The sequence below is a fragment of the Onychomys torridus genome, chromosome 13, assembly GCF_903995425.1.
Source record: "Onychomys torridus chromosome 13, mOncTor1.1, whole genome shotgun sequence".
Classification (NCBI taxonomy): domain Eukaryota; kingdom Metazoa; phylum Chordata; class Mammalia; order Rodentia; family Cricetidae; genus Onychomys; species Onychomys torridus.
The window spans coordinates 63,059,352-63,080,976 of NC_050455.1; the positions used below are offsets into that span (position 1 = coordinate 63,059,352).

The 21,625-nt window shown below is 47.3% G+C and overlaps 1 protein-coding gene across 1 annotated transcript in view; it reads left to right on the top strand.

The window, feature by feature from the left end:
* Myo5b (myosin VB) overlaps positions 1–21,625 on the top strand; it is a 302,139-nt gene that overhangs the window by 252,279 nt on the left and 28,235 nt on the right. The window contains exons 22-29 of the mRNA XM_036205228.1: positions 3,418–3,651; positions 10,538–10,622; positions 11,767–11,900; positions 12,937–13,056; positions 14,022–14,159; positions 18,098–18,163; positions 19,756–19,995; positions 20,964–21,064. Of these exons, the coding sequence (XP_036061121.1) occupies positions 3,418–3,651; positions 10,538–10,622; positions 11,767–11,900; positions 12,937–13,056; positions 14,022–14,159; positions 18,098–18,163; positions 19,756–19,995; positions 20,964–21,064 (1,118 nt within the window). The remainder of the gene's footprint in view (positions 1–3,417; positions 3,652–10,537; positions 10,623–11,766; positions 11,901–12,936; positions 13,057–14,021; positions 14,160–18,097; positions 18,164–19,755; positions 19,996–20,963; positions 21,065–21,625) is intronic.

Sequence of the window (21,625 nt, forward strand, 5' to 3'; positions counted from 1 at the left end):
CGCTTGAACATCCAAGGGAAGTAGATTGGAAAGGCCTATTTTTAAAGGAAGCTTTTTTCCTTAAGCTTCCTGCTTGGCAAACATCTGTGAGCAGTGGCAGATGTTGTCACCCCAGGCAAGGCTTCCTGTATGCAGTGGATGATCAGGAGACATGAGATCTTTCTCACACTGTTCCCCATATGACTCTCACACCAGGCACTGTTCCCACAAATTAACTCATTGATCACACCTACGGGATAAATATTAGTATTACCTCATTTTAAAAATGAGTACACTAAGGGCACAGAGGGGATGAGTAACCTACCAAAAGTCACACAGCCAGCAGGTGGCCTGTCTGGAAACACAGCAGGCTGTTTTCAGACAGTTTTTGCCACCTCTAACTGGGTTTCTAGATCATTGGGGAGGCTCTTGGGGTATGTGAGAAATGCTCTTCAGGCCAAACAAGGCTGTAATACAGGTTTGGGGTCATGTTCACTAAAAGTATCATGTCCTTGGGACTGGGGAGCATTGTGTGATACCCGTGATAAACATATCACCATGAGTACTGGAGATCTCTTGGTGGGCAGACCAGCTATTGGGAAGTGAGTTGGGTGCCTTTTCCCTTGTGACTCCAGGAGCTAATCTAGACAGCTGCTCTCTTTACAGTCTTTAAGCCAGAAGGAAAAAGATGCCAGGGATACCAGAGACAAAGTGTCCCAAAGTCACTTGTCAGAACAGCATGACCTAAGAGGTCATGTCTCAGTTGCAGGAGACAGGAGTTGGCTGAGAGTATTCCCACTACTGTGGGAAGGAAGCCAAAAGGCAAAACCAGGGGATATGAACACCCCAAGTTCATGCCTTAAAACTGAGGACCCCAGCTGCAGGGAACAGACTCCATTTGACACCAAGCTTGTGAGTAATCAACAGAGGACAGGATCACATGAGAGAGCCCCTCAGGAGGAAACAGGGTGATCCGGAGCCCAGAGCTGTCCCTGGTGCTAACATACCTCTCTCCTGGGTTTTTGGTCTCTGGTGTTAATATCACCTCCTTCAGAGTACCTTTCAAGCAGCAGAGACAGGGACCATTCCAGAAATTATCCTACAGTGTCTGTAGTATTAGCCTCTGGTATGACATGCTTAAACCAAAATGATAAAGTCCATAAAGCTGTCAGTGCGACAGAGTGACATGGCCAGATTTTATAGTTTCTTGTAATAGAACTCAAAATTCTTAGGCCCTTGTTAATAATATAAGGTTGTGTTTAAATATTTTTATCTGAAAAAAAAAATAAACCAAGTCAATAGTTCAGTCAGTGGCCTTTAAATCAGTTTGATTCAAGATAGTTAATAGTCACTCAATAAATGTTGCATTAGTCCATATTTTATATTCTCAAGGGCATCCATATATGTTAGAAAAAAACAGTCTGCTGTAAGTTACAGCTTTGGGACCTTGCTGTGTCCCAGTTTTACAGCTGCAGATCATGTGGGGGCTACCAGTCACCCTCACTGAAGGTAAGGTCTGACGGGCATACACGAGGTACATTGATAGCCCAAAGTGAGCACTCACGTGCCGGAGGCTGTGACTTCACCATGAAGATTCTTGCAATGATTTTCTGTCTTCCCACACCAGCCCACATCTGACTGGGAACCACAGTGAGTGAGTGTGTGGGTGCTATGTCTGAGACATCAAACATAGAGCCGTGGGAAGCCAGGTGCAGGGGTTGTTTGAGAGACAAGGCTGATAGTGATGAGTGGGAGTAGGAACCAGAAGACACAGAGGCTTCTGAGCAGCTGCCAGAGGGACTCCATGGAGAACACGGGCCAACGAGGCACAGTGACTGTGTGGCACATGCCAGATTAGCACTTTGCTCCCTACACCTTAAGAATGACCTTCTAAGATGGGAATCTCTCTTACCCCTAGTTTACATGGGAAGAAGTGGGCCACAGAAAAGTGGGTGACTGGATCAGACACCCAAAGGGCTAAGGACAAGATGAGCTCAGGCACAGGTTTGTCGCTTCAGACACCTTCCTCCCCAATGTTTGAGTCTCGTCTCCAGTAGCATCAGGATCAGGAAAGCTTCCAGAAACATCAGCATTCCAAAATGTCATCTTTGACCATAGCAGGGTGAGATGAGCCTGCATCCCCTGCCTCCACCACCATGTGTAGTCTCTTCATATGCTAACCAGCTCCATTTAGGGACCCCAGCCCCCTCTCTACCCTTGTTGTTCTGGCCCAGGCCGGGCTAGTGGGAGTTGACAACTGATCTGAGTTAACTCACATCCAAGAGCAGAGATAAAGACAAAGGGTAGCTAGCCAAACATGCCCTCCACCTGTGCAGGGATGCTCTGCCTCCAGTGTAGACCCAGACCCTGGTGAGCAATTCACACAGGTATTGATTCTTCTAAATAGATGCTGCTTAGCTGGATTTCTCTAGATTCCCCAGGTGAGGCTGACAGCAAGGCAGAGGTAGGGAAGAGAAGGCTGTACCTGGAGCTTACAGAGTGTGGGAACCTTGCACATGAGGCATGCACTGCTTGCATGTTCAGACACAGCACTTCAAGCTGTGAGCTGCTGTATAGATGGCAGCAGCTTTTCTTCGAGAGTTCCTGTGCGGTTTAATTTCTCTGGGAATTAGTCATTGATTCCCGATGCCCTGGCTTAGTGGCACTTTAGCCGATAGCTCTGTTCGGCCTGGGGTTCCTGTGAAGGACGGCAAAGAAGAGCAATCAATGAGAGCTGCTTGCCTGCTGATTCAGAGCTCTCCTTCCTCTGCTCCACTTCTCCATACTGATCACTCCGCCTCACACGCCCTCCATCCTCCCAGCCCATCATTTGCACTGAGCTTGATCCTGGAAGCAGGTTCTCAGGGCCTGATGCACACATAAGTTGGCTGCCAATTGGGAACACGGTCTGTGGGTGGAGGATGTCAGATGTCAGTCTCTCTGGTGAGAGCTGTGTGGTATGAGCCATGTTGACAGGTGGCAAGAGAGACCCTGGGGCCTCTTGGAGGGCCTCCTTGAAAGAGGGGATGCTGAAGGGGCCCTTTGTCTCAGAGGAAGGGATTAGGTTACAGCTCTTTGTGCCAGGAAGCCCATGGCCAGGAGGGCTTGATGTGAAAGCTGGGGGAACCCTAAGAGGCCAAGACTGCAGATCCAGAAAGCTGTCTCCATTATTCCTGCAGCCAACAAACCTACTCTGTGAGTGCTCACATGTTCTCCCTGGACTATTTCAACACCAGTGCTGCTGTTTGTGTCTCCCTCTACTTGTAGGCTCACAATAGAAGTTTAAAATGTTAGGGAGATGGCAGGAGAGTGCCTGGGCATGCGATGATTCTGAGATTTAATTAGAAGTCCTTTTCTGGTGGCCTTCCCATTTTTTCCTGACTCAATAACCCTGTCTTTTTCTTTATCCTCTCCCACATCTGCTGATGCTCTCCACAGAACAAAGAGTTCAAGACTCTGTCAGAGCAATTGTCAGTAGTTACCTCCACACATGCCATGGAGGTGGAAAAACTGAAGAGGGAGCTGGCACATTACCAGCAGAACCAGGAGGCTGATGCCAGCCTGCAGCTGCAGGAGGAGGTGCAGAGCCTGCGCACTGAACTACAGAAGGCTCAGTCGGAGCGCAGGGTCCTAGAGGATGCCCACAGCAGGGAGAATGGAGAGCTGAGAAAGGTATGCATGGACCCAGGGAGCAGGGCTGGTGAAGGGTTGGTGGGCGGGCTTCATGCTGGGAAATTTCCCTGATTTCCAGGCCTTGTGTCCACAGACCAGCCCATCCTTCTTCACTTCATAAATGGCTGTGCTTCTGGTCATACAACAAATGTCTACTCCTGAGCAAGTGTTCATTGAGTGGCTGCCATTAGCTAATCACTGGCTCCACTGGGAGGGTGAATGTTGTCTTTCTTTGCTCATCTTTCTTAAAGCCTAGAGTCAGTTCATAGGTCAACTCAACAGATGTAGTTCTTAGTAAGAGAGATGACAGCTGTTAAGTGTTCTGGGACTTCAGCAGTCTGTAGCCATCACTCCCACCAGGAAATCCATATATTTCAGGGGTCGGCTCTGTGTGTAGCCTGACTTCTCAGTCTACTTCATAAGGTTTACTCCACGTCTATGAAATGGGACTTCCTGGGGATGCTTCCACCGCTCCAAATGTTCAGCTACGAAGAAGCTCTTCTGAACTCCCAGGATAGCTCTTCCAACTAGAAGTCTCACACTAGAGGGCTGTCTATGGGTTGAGAACAACTCTGTTCTCTCCCTCGTCTCTACCGTGCCCCAACTAGAAAGAAAATAGTGCATGGTCCACGTGTTCAGTATCTATCTACCATGCAGAGTCATTGAGAACTTAAGGAAGGAGAGAGTTGGTGTGGGTTAGTGCTGGAAGAAAAGCTCTGAAACTGGGACACAGAAATACTAACCCTAACCCCAACTCTATATTGTCAAGTGTGAGCAAGAACCCTTGCTAGTCATAGTGCCCATGTGTAGGTGTGTATGTATACACATAAACCCATGTTGGTACATGGCCTTGGTCATCTCTAAGGCTGCTTCTGGACTTGTATTATCCAACACATGAGATTTTGTGTGCTTTTCTAAACTGAACAGAAGACTTCAGTCCTGCTCTATAGTCCTTGACTCTTACACTGCCCTCCTTGTATCTGAAAACTATGGACTCCCATTTCCTTTCCCTGCTTCTCACAAAAATTTTGAATTGATGTCTCAGAGCACCTAAAATAGCTGGGTTTCCATCCAAAGGTAGGTAAGGGTTTATTGTATAAAAACTTCCTTGGCAAAGCCAGAGAAGCCAAGTCCATCCTGCTTACCTTTAAAAATGGCCCAGAGATTGAATACAACTGGAGCTTGGCACGGGCAAGAAAGGAGTTCAGGGCACTACAAGAAAGGGAATAGTTGGAGCAAAGATACCTGCTCCCCACACCATCTTTGGAGATGGATTTTTGCCATGTATTCCTGGCTGGCCTACAACTTGCTATGTAGACCAGGCTGGCCTCAAACTCACAGAGATCTTCATGCCTTTGCCTCCTGAATACTGGGATAAAAAAAAAAAAAAACATGCACCAATATTCCTAGATAAAACCCTCTTCTCTAACTCCAAATGAATAGGAGCCTATGTTAACAACCCTCAAAAGATACTAGAATAGAGTGATCCATTGAGTGGGGAGATCCACTCCTTCTAGGAAATGGAAAATGGGAAACAGATATTCTCCTTTCTCTAACTGTCTATGGAATATTTTATTCCAGTGGTTGGAAAATAGTCAAGGGACAGCTAGCTCCCAGTTTCTGTTCTAGTATCTGCCTGGCTGGGGTTTAATATTTAGCAAAGGCAGTACCCAGCCTGAACAAGTGCTGACTAAGAAGACAGTTGGTTTCCTCCTGGTTGTGTCTAGGGCTTTCTCTGCATTGAGTGAGATTGATGAGACCAGCACAGAGTTGGAGCCAGCAGCTGGTGGATGTTTAATTAATGGGTTTGATGTTTCTGTCAGCAGAAACTGCAAGTGCTGTATTGGAACTGGCATCCTGGAACACTTGGGGCTGCCACCTCTGATGGTTTTACCTAGAAGGCCACATGGTTATGCTGTCCTAGCCCTTAGGAGTCAGGAATTCATCTCTGTGCCCACAGAGCATGGAGCTGCCGCTGTCACACCCCAGCCTGTCATTTTCTACAAAGGGAGACATTACTTCAGCCTCCCCATAGTGTAGTCCTCACTAAGGCTCTTAGCTCTACTCCTCCTTAAGGTCTCAGCACTCCTCCCTGGCTGCCTTCATGCAGCTGTACTTTTTTGTGTGACTTTTGTCACTTAGAAGGGAGGTGCCTAGCTGGGCTACCAGCAGCATGGCGGCAATAGCTCTGTCTTAGTTAGGGTTTCAGTACTGTGAAGAGACACCATGACCACAGCAACTTTTATAAAGCAAAACCCTTAATTTGGGTAGCTAACAGTTTCATTCTCACCACGGTGGGAAACATGGCGGCATGCAGGCAGGCATGGTGCTGGAGAAAGAGCTGAAAGTTGTACATCTTGATCCACAGGCAGCAGGAAGAGAGCTGTGACTCTGGGGATAGCTTGAGCATAGGAGACCTCAAATCCCCTCCCAACAGTGACACACTTACTCCAACAAGGCCACACCTACTCCAACAAAGCCACACCTGCCAATAGTGGCACTCCCTTTGGGGGCTATTTTCTTTTACACCACCACAAGCTCCTAGTTCAGAATGTGCTCTGAAGGTTTCACAGAGCCTACCTTGGTACAAGGGTACAATGGGAGAGAAAAGTGACCTGCAGCCAACTGCTTAACTCTGAGGCATCCTTGGCACTTTCCAGGTGTCTAGTAGGCCCAGGTCTTGAGGGCTTCAGCTAGTGCATCAGGTTGTGTGTTGGTCCACATTATCAGTCACAGAACCACCCCCCTGCTGATTGGTTGGTTTCCTAGTGTGATTCCAGTATATGGCCTTAGGTTTGAGGTTTTGCTGAATGGAACCATAGGCATCTGACTGGAGAGAGTACAGGGCTCTCATGTGTTGAGTCTTCTCAAGGTGTAGCTCAGAGATTCTTGGACCTGCTGTACTCAGAGTTGTGATTTCATTGGCTCAGGATTTATGGCTTCATGAAAAGGCTGACAGTTATTAGAAAGGGCTTTAACTCACCTCTGAAGATGACAGGTCTTGCCATAGAATGATAGAAGTCATTGTCCTTCACGCAGAAGGTGTTATTGAGTGTCTTGTGTGTTAGAGACTCTTCTACATAGTGAGACAAAAATAATAATCAAAAAGGTCCTTTTTATCTTAGGAAACAGAAGGTGGAGACAGGAGTCCTTTTGAGATTATCCATCATGTGCTGTTAAAGCTGAGCAAGGGGGATGAAGAGTGGCTGGTAGGGGTAGCGGGGCATGAGTCACATGTGACAGCCAGAGGTGCCTCTCTAAGAAGATACTTGAGTGAGCCATGAGGACTTCTACAGTGACTGGTACTGAGCAGTCAGGAGGAGAAGGGTAGTAAGGAATTGGCAGAGAGGTGGAGTCAGACCTGGAAGTACCTGTGATCTCAGGAACCACTGTAACCTGTGAACCCTCCAGAGATAAGCAGCTGTCTTTAGAATTGAAGGCTCTTTGAGCTGGGTAATAACCTGGAACACATCCCCTGGACTATCCTGGAGATGCAAGATTTAGTCATTATTTCAAATTTGCTTAAATATCCAAAGGATGTTAATTTCAACTTTTGTGTTAAGATTCCATTTCCTGAATATTTAACATCATTGTCATCACTGTGCATGTGTGTGTGTGTGTGTGTGTGTGTGTGTGTGTGTGTGTGTGTACGTGTGTGCGTGTGTGTGTGTGTGTGTGTGTGTGTGTAGGTAGGTCAGAGGATAACTTTTAAGAGTCAGTCCTCTCTTTCCATCTGGAACTGAGGTCAGGTAATCAGGCTTGGTGGCAGCCCCCTTCCCTCTGACACAACATCTCACCAGCCTCTCACCCCTTAGATTTTGGAATATTTTTAATTTCTTCTTTGAGTCCATCTGCTACTATCTCTTCCCAACTCCTCCTAGTACACCACACTCTAAAGCTTCATGTCCTCTTTTTTTTTTTTTTAATAACTTTGAGTCCAACATGGGTGTGGGACCATCCACTGGCGCATGGGCAACCTCCCAGTGGTCATGTCCTCAAAAGAGAGTGACTCTCCTTCCCTGAATAGACATCAACTGCCAAGAGTTCCTCCACCAAGGGTGGACCCTCAGAGTCCCCTGCCCCATCCCTGCTGGTATTTCGACTGCCTTCATCTTGTGCAGGTGACCTGTGAGTGAATGAAAGTCATGGTCATGCCATGTCATTTTACAGAGCTCCTCCTCATCCTCTAGCTCTTCCATTCTTTCCACCCGTTCTTCTCTGGTATTCCCTGAGCCTTGACCAGTTATGAGTCTGCCATCAACCACATCAACCACTACCCACGCAAAAAGAAGCTTCTCTGACCAAAGTGGTGAGAAACAAAAATGTATGGATATAAACATAAGTATTTAGAAGGTAGTTTGACAGCATGACCAATTAGCAAGACAACAGTAAGTTCCCCCTCAGGGCCTGTGGTCTTAGTCATGGATTTATAATCACAGAAAGTGATTGGTTACCCCTCTAACCTTCATGCAGCTGTTGCATCTCTCCAGGCAGGCCAGTATTGTAGCATGTCAAGTCTAGCACTGGATAAGACCATTGATGCTTTCCCCACCATCCCCCTCAAGAGTCTGCATAGTTCCTTCTAGCATTATGTAAGCTATGCATCAGAAGATTTTTTCTGGTCAGTTCAAAGTTGATTTCTCTATGTCCTGACTCCAAAGTGAGTGGCAGCTTCAGCAATAGGGTCTTAACATCTAGTCCTTGAGGGCAACTAAGAGCAATGGCATTAACCTATGTTGTTTTGGTGGCTTCTGTGGCCTCCCTGACCAACAACTCATGGTGGAGTGGATACCCCATGTATATAAGTTACTTCACTGTTGCTGTGATAAAATAGCATGACTAAAAGCAGCTTAAGGAAGTAAGGGTTTGTTTTGCCTTATGGTTCCAGGGGGAGAGTCCATCATGGGAGGAAAGAAGACATGGCAACAATCAGGGAAAATATAATGGCAAGAGAAGGAAGCTATCTAATCACATCCACACACAGAACAGGAAGTGGGGCAAGGGTAGAAATACTCAAAGCCTGCCCCTGGTGGCATACTTCCTATAGCCAGGCTCCACCTCCTAAAGGTACCATGACACCCACCCCCAAACATTGCTACCAAACTGGGGACCTAGTGTTCAAATATATGATGAGCATGTGGGGAGACATTTCTCACTTGAACCATACTGCCAGGTTGTCATATTCTCAACCTGTCCCACTGCAGTATGGTCTGTTGGTCCATAGGCTGAGTAGGTAAGCCAAGTTTCATATGATCTGACAAGGGCTGTCGAGGAACATGAGGGACAATAAGAGAAGACACTGGGTGCTTCATCCTTGGAAGATAAGAAGGCTTCTTGGAAAAGTGATAGATGACACCTAAATAATGGGAAAGCAACTACTGAAGAGAGAATTCAATGTAGAACCATTAGAAGGTGGAGGTGTGATTTCAGTGTAGACAGCCCTTACCAATTAATTCATCACACAGATGCCACTTTTGGTAGATAGTTTCTTTTACCCAGCATTATGTTTTTCATGGATCTAACACTTGGGTTTTTTTTTTTTTTTTATTGTGTGTGTTTATCTTGGAGGGGTACATACATGCCATAGCTTGTATGTAGAAGTCAGAAGACAACTTTCAAAAATCTACTCCCAAGCTGGAGTGGTAGTGGCACACACCTTTAAACCCAGCACTTGGAAGGCAGAGGCAGGCAGGTCTCTGAGTTCGAAGCCAGCCTGGCCTACAGAGCAAGTTCCAGGACAGCCAGAGCTACATAGAGAATCCCTGTCCCTATTCCCTCTACCATGTAGGTTCCAGGAATTGAACACAGGTCATCAGCCTTGGCAGAAAGCACCTTTACCCTCTGTGTTGCCTCGCTGGCTCTAGTTAGTATTTCAGTAATTATTGGTAAATACTAAGTCATTGTAGGGCCGTGCCATTGGGCCATGAGTTGATTAGCATTTAGTTGTATTTACTTTTGACTACTATGAGTAGTGTTGCTATAGTTACTTTTGTATGGGTTTTTATGGAGACTAGGTTTTTATTCCTCTTGGGTATATAATTAGAAGTGGGATTTCTGGGTCACTTGGACATTATTTCATGCTTAATACTAACGAATGATTTCCAAGTCTTTTTAGAACATTAATCTGCCTTGTTACTTTAAGAAAAACAAATATTTCTATAATCACAATTTTTTCTTTTTAGAAGTCCTAGGTTTTTCTTTAATGTTGCCTATTTTCTTATTTAACTTATTTATTGTTTATTTTTGCAGTCATAATCACCTGTGGTTGAATCCATTTTCTTAAGTATAGCGTTTACTGGTGACCCACCAGATTCCCATCACCCCGTGTTTTCTTTGGTAGTGTTCTCAGTAGCCACATGCTGGGATTAGATCTGAGTGTCAGCACCAAATGTGTCTCCCCCTCTCAGAATCTGGAACACTGGTCCAGTGAGGCAGGGGAGGGCAGATGGGACAAAGACCAGAGATGATGTGACCATTGTGAGCTTCCCCAAGATTCAGATTTGATAGCTCAAGATTGAGCAAGAAAGTCAAGTACAGAGGCCTCTCTTTCCTGTGCATTCATCAATAAGGAGTGTGAGCTGAGAATAGACATTTGGGGGGTCTCGGTGAGACATTTTAGGGGGTCTCTGTGAGTCCCAGGTGACCACAAGCAGTTTGACCCTCTGTCTAGCTTAACTTGGATTCTCTCTGTACATAATTTCCCTTCAGAATAAAAGCAGTTTTGGTTGAATCTGTTTTCCTAGGGAGAGCATTTACCCGTGATCTATCAGAATTCCATCTCCTCTGCAGGATTTTCCTCTTCTTCTATCACACAAGTGAAGGGGTTTTTTGTTTCGTTTTGTTTCAATTTTTTCTGGGTTTTGTTTTACCTGTTGATCTCTTTCAGCGAGTTGCAGACCTGGAACATGAAAATGCTCTCCTGAAGGACGAGAAGGAGCACCTTAATAACCAAATCCTGCGCCAGTCAAAAGGTAAGCTCCAACCCAGCTGTACGTCCCTCGTCCCTCTTCCCTCTTCACCGTTTCCTGGCCTTCTAGATGATGCAGCGAAGGAAGGGCTTACTAAGGGAGAGCTGGGGGAGAGGAGAGAGAATCTTAACATCCTGCTGTCACATGCCTTTGGAGAGTCTGTTGGAAGGGAAACATGTTCTTCATGTGTGAAACCATGAAGGGGACTTGGTATCAGGAGGTCCCCTAGTCAAAGCATGACACTGCTGTGCACAGCCCCGTGACCTTGTGCGAGTATCCATCTGGAAATGGGCAGGAAAGACAGACCCAGAAGGGCTTGTGGCAGACGTGAGCAAGATACACAGGTGAAGTGTTTGAGCCGGTGCTCAGTGCAGTTGGGCACCTGTGCGTGTTTTTACATTTGTGTTGCTCATCCTTATCACCTGTGTCTCCTGCGACAAGGCCACTCTGTTTGCTGAAAGGCAGATCTTTGATGAGCCCCTCTCAGTGCTCACCAACCTCCAGGCTGCCACCTGCCCCCCGTGGCTCACTTGTCTGAGGTGGGACCGTGGAGTACATAAATCCAGTTCTTATCTGCTCAGCATAGCCAGATCTCCTCCCATCCTTAGGGTCCTCACCCATCTCACGGGGCAGCTGAGCACCACAACCTCCCAGTCCCCCGCTCGCCGAAGACGTTGTGAAAATACGAGATGCTTTCAAACTGCCCTTTAACCAAACAGTTTGCTTCCCTTCTGTTACTATGGATACAAGGTTGACAAGAGAATAAAGCCCATCTGAATTTCTTAGGTTCCTAGCCCGCTTCTCCCTCTATCATCTCTGGTCCGGTCTCCAAGGACCTGAAAGATCAGGATTTTGAGAGTGGAGAATGAAGCTTGGTTCTGCTGGAAATGTTGCCAGTAGTCCTCACAAGAGAGGCAGGCACATGGGCTGGGTGGGGGTGCTCATGTTTCTCTCCCCGCCTCCCTAAGAGCAGGGCCACCCTTCTCCCTGTCGGAACCCTTGGTTCCAATAATGAGCCCCTCCTCAGCTCCACAGTAGCTGAGGAGAATGAGATGAACCTCTTAACAGGAGATGAGTCAGAATGCTTCTAGCAGGACATGCGCATTTGAGGATCCCCCTCAGTCAGCTTCTCGTGCCTGCTTTCCAGCTGCATCTTCCCAGAGCTCTGTGGAGGAGAGCCTCCTGATGAAGAAGGAGCTGGAGGAGGAGCGGTCCAGGTACCAGAACCTGGTGAAGGAATACTCCCGGCTGGAGCAGAGATATGAGAACCTGCGAGATGAGGTGACCACCCTAAAGGCCGGGGAGGCAGTTCTGCTGTCTGGTGGAAATGGCTTCCTTTCCTGCCCTTTCAGAGCTGGCTGCACAGCCCTTGCTCTCTGTCACTGCCCTGCTCAGCAAACACGCATGTGCGCAAGGACCATGGGAACTCTGTGGTTCAGAAGCTGCCAGCCAGTGGTCCCTTCCTGAGGATGACCTTTCTCAACACTGAGGTCTTAATGAGATCTTAGGAGGTTAAGAATTATTTTCCTGTATGTGTATGTTGTCATCTTGCTCCTTGTTCTAGAAAACTCCAATGTTGAGACAGTGGTGTGGTAGGCTGTGACCTCAGCTGCATTGGTTCATATGGAGAGAGACCCTTGGAGCCTGATTGGGTCTCCTAATCTCTGACAAAATGCAAGATATTTTTGTGACATTTCAAGATCTGGCATTCTTATTTACCCATGCGAATGCTCCCTCCCGGCATACATATTCAACACCAGTGAGTGAGTGCATAGAAACCAGGGAAGGAATCTGAATAGGAACTGAAATAGAAATCTAAAAATTCCACCAAGCTCGGTCTTCACTCTTAAAGACAAACCGGCTGCCAAGAAATAAACTGAAAGGTCTTTTTAAATGAAGAGCCCTGGAGGTGCGCTCTATTTCTAATTACTACCGTCTCCGTGGGCAGACTGGAGTGGAAGGAGAGGCTGTTCCGGGTAGGGTTGCCGTATTCCTTTCAAGAGCATGGAGAAGGGGTACACTGTGTGCATTCTGAGGGTACAGCTGGGATGAAGGGCTGTTCCTCCTCACCTTCTGGGTGTTGTGGGTTGTAAAGCATTGAGAGACAAGGGGAGAGCTGGGCATGTGGCTCTTTGGTAGAGCATTTGCCTAGCATACAGGGGACGAGCTCTTTATCTGCTGTTTCAAGGAGCAGTACTGTCCACACTTGTTGACAAGTGAGGCAGCTGGCTGCTGTCCAGGGCCTGCTGCTCCTTGAGAAGTTAGTTCTCATTAATACGAGCTGGTTATGAACTGTCACATTTTTCTCCTTGAGCAGCAAACTCCGGGCCACAGGAAGAACCCGTCAAATCAAAGTAGCTTAGAATCTGATTCCAATTACCCCTCCATTTCCACTTCTGAGGTTGGAGACACTGAGGATGCCCTTCAGCAGGTGGAGGTAAGTCTGGGCACTGTTTACAGCTGTCTTGCCTGGGGCATGTTAATTGCCTGCATGGAACTACCTAACAAAGATTCTGCTTTGTTGGTGGTGGCTCAGAGGGTCCAGGGGATAGGCATTCAGAACAGGATCACTGGGTTGCAGTGGACTTCCAGACTGTGCAAGCCACACAGATGTACAGTTCAGCATTTGTGTGGATACTGTCTCCATGCAGGTATGAACACTGCTATCTCCAAGGCTGTGTTCTTTAAGGCAGATCCTGAGCTGGCCAAGCACAAAGTACTCATTACATGAGGCACAGCAAGATCATGCTGCCACACATGTACACAGCGTAGTTAAAAACAGGCTGCATATGTGTTCATACACATTACCCACTCATAAGCAGACACATGTTTGTGCACATACATAACCCACATAGTAAAATCCAGACATGAATTTGAAAGGATAGAAATATACTAGGAAATCAGTTCATTTAAGATGCTGGCATTGTGGCAGGAGAAGTATTGATTCTTTCAAGTTGCAATCAGGTAGTTGTTGGCATCACATTTACGGTGACTGGTGGCCATGGTGATCCCTCATCAGGAAGGACTGTGTCCTGAGACTTAGTTTCTCTCATGTAATGCCATTTTCCAGAAGTGAATTCCCTTTTAGCTTCCAAAGAAAATGGCTGTGCCTGTGTCCATTTGTTCTTAGAATATGTGATCGGTCGTTTAAGCAGCTCGCACAGGAGGAATGTAAATGGCTGAGAGAGAGATATAATCTAGAAGAGAATAAGCCTGCAGCCCCAGCTTTCCTATGAGAAACGCCAGTGGTTTGGCACTGGCTTTGTGTTGGAGGCAAGGACTGGTGTTGGGGAGGAGCAAGGAGACAGTTGGCTGATACAGAGGTGGGCAGCGAAGCATTGTGTGCCCCTGAAGCACTTGTCCCCTGGAAACCATCTTGTGTGCATCCCTCTTCCTTTGCAGGAGATTGGTGTCGAGAAGGCAGCGATGGACATGACTGTCTTCCTGAAGCTGCAGAAGAGAGTGCGGGAACTTGAGCAGGAGAGGAAGAAGCTGCAGGTGCAGCTGGAAAAGGAGCAGCAGGGCAGCAAGAAAGTACAGGTGCGTGTCAGCCCGTGTCGGCCCGTGACAGCCCGTGACAGCCCGTGACAGACTTGACAGGCTGTGACAACCTGTGTCAACCCGTGTCAGCATGTGTCAGCCCGTGACAGCCCGTGACAGCCCATGTCAGCCCGTGTCAGCCCGTGACAGGCTGTGACAACCTATGTCAACCCATGTCAACCCGTGTCAGCCCATGACAGCCCATGTCAGCCCATGACAGGCTTGACAGGCTGTGACAACCTGTGTCAACCCGTGTCAGCACGTGTCAGCCTGTGACAGCCCATGTCAGCCTGTGACAGCCCGTGTCAGCCCGTGTCAGCCTGTGAACTCATGACGGCCTTTGAGCCTGTGACGGCCTGTGTCAGCCTGTGAGCCTGTGTCAGCCCATGACAGCCTTTGAGCCTATGATGGCCTGTGAGCCTGTGGGGTCTCGATGGTACTGGGTTTCAGAGCCTTCTCTCCTTGGAGTCAAACTGATAACGCCTCTGTGCAGGGTGTACTTCCTGAGTGTCCCAGGGCAAAGGATTTCCACTGGGAAGCTGTAGGGAGTTTGTGGGAACGCATGCCTGGAGGACTGACAGCAGATACAGAGAAAACTAACACAGCAGAAGTCAACTTTAGCAGAGAAAGTCTACCACCCTTCCATGCCTGGAATCTAACATGACCTCAACCTCTGACTCAGTCAGACAAGCCCCTTCTTACCCATGGCCATGTCATCATCACCACAGTGGAAGTCATCCTCATCTTGAAAGAATATTGTGTGGAACTTTACACCAAAAAGTAATGGCTCTGTCTCCAGGACCATTGGGGCACCTAGGCTACATGTAGAACTATGCCAGGAACAGGCGCATAGCAAGTACACAATGTGTGTGTTAACAAAAGAGACTGTAGAGCCAGCAAGATGACTCAGTATTGGTGAAGGCACTTGCTGCCAAACCTGATGGCCCATCTTGGATCCGAGGGACACACATGATGGAAGGAGAGAACTGAACCTTGCAAGTTGTCCTCTGACCTCCGCACACATACTATGGCATATGCAAGCCATGACAGACGGACACGTGCATATGCACATACACGTACATATTCACTAGTGTATAGTATTTTTTTTTAAGACAGGTAAAAATTCAAGAGAAAAACTTAGTCATTGGGGAATTTGAGTCAGGTTTGGGACATAGCCTAATGTAAGTGTAAGATAAATAATAACGTTGTAGTGTGGATGTGAATGCAGATTTGATTATACACATCAGAGAGCCATTGGCTCTAGCCATATAGGACAAGAGAACCACGTTTTCTTACTTTGAAGTTGTGAGGAATGCTTCTCGTGGGATTTAAGTCCAGTTCTGGGTCATGTCACTAGCAGATCTATCCTCAGGCCTCAGCTGAAAATCCTGGGATTTGACACTCTTCCCTCACCCTTGACCCCCGCCACCTGTACCCCATCTCTTCTTTCATAACGCCTTTCTTCCCTTTCTAGTCAGGTGTGGTGCAGACTCTGGTATAGCTTGCTGTCAGATTCTTGAGGATATTTTTACTGTTTGGTTTCTTTGTTTTGTTTTGTCTTAATAAGCAGTAAGTAAAGAGGTAAATCTTGGTGGTGGATTTAAGTCTCTTGGGTAGATTAGATTCAGAGGAGGGAGTGAATGCATTAGGTACATAAACAACTCTTCCAACTATAAGCAAAAACTGTCCTGACAGATAAACATAAACCAAATACTAGACGGATATTCTCAGAGTTGTATCCCAAAAACCCCACTGTACCCTGAAGATGTCCTGAGTTAAAATATCCTTTAGTCCTCCAATCTTATAGACACTAACTCAACAACAACACACCCATAGGGTGTTGGCTGTTCACCCCCATGACCAGTGGGGACGACAGAGAGCTACCATAGCTCTGTTTCACCAGTAAGGCTCATACAGCAAATCACCTGCCTGAGTGAAGATCAAAGGTCGAAATGAAAGACAATTCCAGGGGAACGTTTGTTGCTCTTGTACCACTAAAGTCAAGGGATTTTAAGTCAGCCATCCTAAGTCATGGGCGATGTGTGTGTATGAAATGGATGGCATTAGATATGCCTGGCATAGAAGTTCCTCGGTACTCTCCTGTATCTAAAGACATGCTTTCTGGATTCCCCATTTCAGAAATGGAAGCTTGGCTTCAGAGTTGGCTTGCCTGGGCACCAAGCGAAAAGGGGACTCTCTCAAAATATAATCACCAAGCAAGACCGATGGGCTATGTCCTGTGTATTGTTGCCCATGGGGGTAACAGGAAATAATATGGACCCTCTATTGTCCCCTGAGATTAAACTTCCAGAGACCGAGTTTCTGAGTCTTCCCTTAGTTTCAAAAGGAATCCTAAGCCACCTGGAGAGATATAACCCAGGTCCCCAGCCTTAGAAGCCATGTACTCAATGTAGCCTGACTGGGGTGTCTGTGGAATAATCCATCCATGTGGATTGACTAAGCCACTGTGAGAGTGGGGCCTCTGTGACTGCTAGACAGACTTTTCTGTCTGTCCAATTCCTTTTCCCCTGGCCTGGCACAATTAACCTTGTCCACTACAGTGATTCTGAAAGACGGTGTACTTAGATGACTTACATGGTCCTTTGGGTATGACTACATGATCCTCTTTCTGTGAGAATCTAAAGTATTCAACATGTAGAAGGTTGTGTAGCAAATCTATGCCACACAGAATGCAAGTGCAGGCCACTTACCTAGCAGCTAGAGTGCTGACTCCTGTCAGTCACATCCCCTGGCCCACTGGTGATGGAGGGAGGCAAGGCAGAAGTTGGTTCCTTGGCAGGGCTTTTCCCCGGCTTACTGGGCAGGAAACAGTGAGGCAAATGTACATGTCCTTCATCTGGAAGAGGGTGCAGGAGAGGCTCACTGTAAAGCCCAGGTACCCTGGTCCATCCACAGCAATGCTAGCCTTACCTGGACTTCAGGTGCCTAGGACTTAAGTAATCTTATTAAGTACTCTATTAGGTTTTACTTCTAAAGACCAATGTTCTTCAGGGATGCCCCCCCAATTTAAACCCACTCCAAGCAATTAGCCACTTAGAAAGTTGTTTGTGCCCCCCTTTCAACAGCCAACTCAACTCTAATGGCTGCCATACAATCAGAGGAGTCCTTGGCTGACCCCAGTCCTGGCTGACTTGTTATTCTCATTACTGCTGCCCAGAGCCACCAGCTTTGGCATTCTGATGTCTGCTATATGCTCTGCATACCTACTGTGGGCCAGCTGCCTCACTAGAAGGTCACAGAGGAAGCAGCTCAGTTCAATACAAGGTGCTTTGGATTAGCTGGGAAACAGACTAGTGAGTGCACACCCCCAAAACATGAGAATAGCATTAATATTCAGGTTTTATAGCTAGATGCTGAAACAAAGACCCCCAAATCATCTGCTTATTAACAATAATTCCTTCTTCCAGAGGCCAGGAGTCAGAAGTGAGGGTTTTGATGTGACTGTCCCCTGCAAGCGGTGGAGAGGAGTTAACCTCCTGCCTTTCTCTTGATTTCTGATGTTCTTAGCTTGCAGCTGACTACAGTCCCTCCTCCATATTAACATGGCCATCATGTCTGTCTGCTCTTTCCTCTTACAACATTAGGACTCACTTTGATACATCTCCTAAGACCCTACTTCCAAACGAGGTCACATTCACAGGGAGAATAATTCAGGACTTAAAAGTATTAGAGGTGTATAATTTAACTCATGACACAGTGTTGCACATATTGAACCTGTCAGCATCTGTGGGGACCGTGGAATACAGTGGGAGGAGGAGGGAGTTGTTTTGGGGAGAATTCATGGTAGCCTGAGTAGTGAGCTACTTTTTGAAGGAGGTGAGGAGGGTAAAGTACAGTGAGAAAGTTTGGCTATCATCAGCCATGTCTGCAGAGCATGTGCCCTGTGCTGTGCTCACCTGTCTGTCTTTCCTGTGCAGATTGAACAACAAAACAATGGTATCGATGTGGACCAGGATGCCGACCTGGCCTACAACAGTCTGAAGGTAAGGCTGGCTGTTCCCTGGCAGAAGATAGATGACGTAGCTGGGCTTCAGGAGACTGGGTCCTCAGCACCAGTCTGCTCATCAGTAGAGCAATAAGCAAGTGACTGCATTTCTACACTTTGACGTCTTCACCTCTGAAATGAAGGGGAGTTTGTATTTATACCAAGACACACGTGCCTCTCCTCCTTGAACCAACTCCAGTTAAAATAAAATGTGGCCACAGGAATAAAATCACTTTGCGATATATCCAGATGTAAGGCAGAGGGTTTCCCTGTGTGGCAAATGCTGAGTTGGCAGGAGAGGGCAAAGTAGAGCAGTGGAGACTTCAGGCCCAAGGAGGAGGGAAGGAACATCAGAGCAGGCCCTCCTCTCAAAGACTTCATAACGAGGCACTGTCAACAGTCTGCTGGTCACTAAGAGAACAGTTTGCTAGTATCCATTGCCCAGAAAAACAGCCTTGAGTCCTTTCTGTGCCTTCCACCTCCCAACCTTTCTTCACTGTGGTAAAATACTTAGAGCATAAATTTTACTATCTTAACAATTTTATGGTCAGCCTGGTGGTGGTGGCATGGGCCTTTAATCCCAGAGGGAGGCAGAGCCAGGTGGATCTCTATGAGTTTGAGACCAGCCTGGACTACAGAGCAAGATCCAGGACAGGTACCAAAACTACACAGAGAAACCCTTCTCGAAAAACCCAAAAATAAATAAATAATTTTAAGTGTATATAAGGGTCAGTAAGAGAGGAGTCATTCATAATTTGCAAGTGGCTCACTGCTGTTTATCCCTGTAATTCTGTTTATTCTACAAAACTGATCTCAACTTCTGCTCCTCCCTTCCCATGGCCCCAACCAGACAGCATTCTACTTCCTGTCTCTATGTGCTACTCTAGATGCCTTACAAGGTGAACTTCACGGTGGTATTTGTCTTCTTATGACAGTTTGTATCATTTAGCTCAACACCTTCCAGATCCATTCATGGCCTCTATGTTGTCTTCCTGGTTCAGACACTCGACTGGCTATGAGCCTTCCCCTCCCTGGACTCAGCTTTGGTGTCTTGCTCAGATGATAGAGGCTCTACCCCCAGGGATTTGGCTCAGTCATGTTGTGACTCTAACAAGCATATCACTTCTTTGAGTTCTTAGAAAGTCACAGAGCAGATGAGCACACAAAGGCTTTCAGAAGTCTTGTTAACAGCATGCTGCTTACAACTGTCAGCTTGAGGTGGGGCATAGCTTGGTGATAGAGAACTTGTCCTGGCTTTGACCTCCAGCACTACATATGGACAAACATGCAAAGCATTTCCACAAAGAAGAATTTCATGGCCAAATGTGCTCAAAATATATATTGCTTCACTGGCAAATACTATAGAGCCATTGTCTCAAATGCTTTTCTCTGAGAACTTGGGCTGAGGAGTCATCCCCAGTTCTGACTGACCAATGACACCATCAAAACTTGAGCCATGTATGTCTTCTTTAAAAGCGGAAAGTTGCTCTTCTGGCAGACAGGGAAAGTTAAGGCAAGAGAGAGACAGGCTAGCTGGACCCTGCTGTGGATCCAGGAAGGCACAAGCTGTTCCCCTTGGCTGTCTTGCAGAGACAAGAGCTAGAGTCAGAGAACAAGAAGCTGAAGAACGACCTGAATGAGCTGAGGAAAGCTGTCGCTGACCAAGCCATGCAGGACAACTCCACCCCCAGCTCCCCAGACAGCTACAGCCTTCTGCTGAACCAGCTCAAGCTGGCCAATGAGGAACTCGAGGTCCGCAAAGAGGAGGTGCTGATCCTCAGGACCCAGATCATGAAGGCTGACCAGCGCCGACTGGCTGGCAAGCACATGGTAAGGAGATGGCAGCCGTGGTTGGGTTTCTTGGGGTGGCACTGGGCCAATAGGCTTGTGTTTTTATGTGTCTTAAGGGGTCTTAAACTTGAAGAGCAAGATGTCTGCCTTTGAGGTCTCCAAGAGCAGCACAGGGATTTGATGCCCTTTCTTCATAACCTTCTTGACCAAGAGATGGAGCTAGAAGTTTCTAGACTTTACTGAATTTAAGAAAGTGTTCAAGGAGACTGGAGAGATGGCTTAGCAATTACGAGCACTTCAGTGGTCTTGCAAAGGACCAGAGTTTGGTTCCTGCACCCATATCAGGGAACTCACAGCTGCCTATAAATCCAGCCCCATGGGTATCTGATGCCCCTCTTCTGGCTTCCATGGGCACTGTACTCACATGAACAGACACATACGTGAATTTATTTTTAATTAAGAAAATGTTCAAAAGAAGCAAGACACATAATCATAGTGGCTGTTTTTCACGTTTTGCCCCTAAGTGTTCATTTTGTCTCTGGAGGGATTTCTTTCTCAGCCCTTCCAGAGTGGTGGGGCCTCTTCATGTTTGTTTCTGGTATCGTCACCTTCTAGGATGGATCGTAGCGTGGGAGGGAGGGGATAGAGGTTACTCAAGTCATCCAATGGGCTCTGATAGACGAGACCACTCTAGACATGGGCCCTGGAGTGGCTGCAGTAATGAGACAGGCCATGCCTGCTGCTGTGGATGCTTTCTCCTCCCGGGTCCTTGTCAGCTGCCCCAGTACTTGCTCTCGGTGCCTCGCAGCCAGGTCCCGCTAAGGCTGTGTCCTCCTACCCGAGATGGCCTTCTGAAATCCTGCTCCTGACTGTATTTAACAAGAGCTGTTTGGGTCTCCAGGTCTCCCTCTCTTCCCAAAAGCACGTTTCTATGCTTCGATATTAGAAAGCCACTTCCCAGACATTGTTTGTCCCACCAGAGCTAATTTTTATTCGGTACTTTCTAGGAGCCGAACATCAATGCCAGAACAAGTTGGCCCAACAGTGAGAAACATGTGGACCAGGAAGATGCCATTGAGGCCTATCATGGGGTCTGCCAGACAAACAGGTAGGGCCCACCTCGCTGTACCTGGAGAAAGGGATAGGCAGTCTGGCAACAGAAGGGGCCGTCATCTAGCCTAGCATGTTGCAACCTGTCCCTTAGGTATGGGCCATCTGCCCAACTTCAGGGAGTTATTTGTTGGAAAGAGAAGGCGCTTTGGAAACCTGCCAATGGAAAGCATTTGTTTAGCATTGCTGGGAGCAGGGACCCCTCAGAACTTGCCACAGGGTGATGCTGTAAGCACAGCCCGAGTTTGCTTCCTCTGAAGACTCAAGGGCTTAGGATGTCCAGATCTGCTGCAGATGAAGACACTGAGGCCCAGAAGCATTGAGCTGTTTTAGGCATGCAGCTGGCCTAGAGCCAAGCCAAGGTAAAATCCAGGAGGCCTGGCTTCCGGGCTGCACTGCCCCCACCCCGGCCTGGCGTGGGAAACCAGAAAGGGAGATGTAGCCAGCCCCCAATGCTCCTTGAAGAAGAAAGGGAAGGAATGAAGGTGACTTTCTGGGCTAAAGCCGGAGTCAAGATCCAGTCTTCTTAAATTCTCTTGGGTGGAAGATAAGGCGTGAG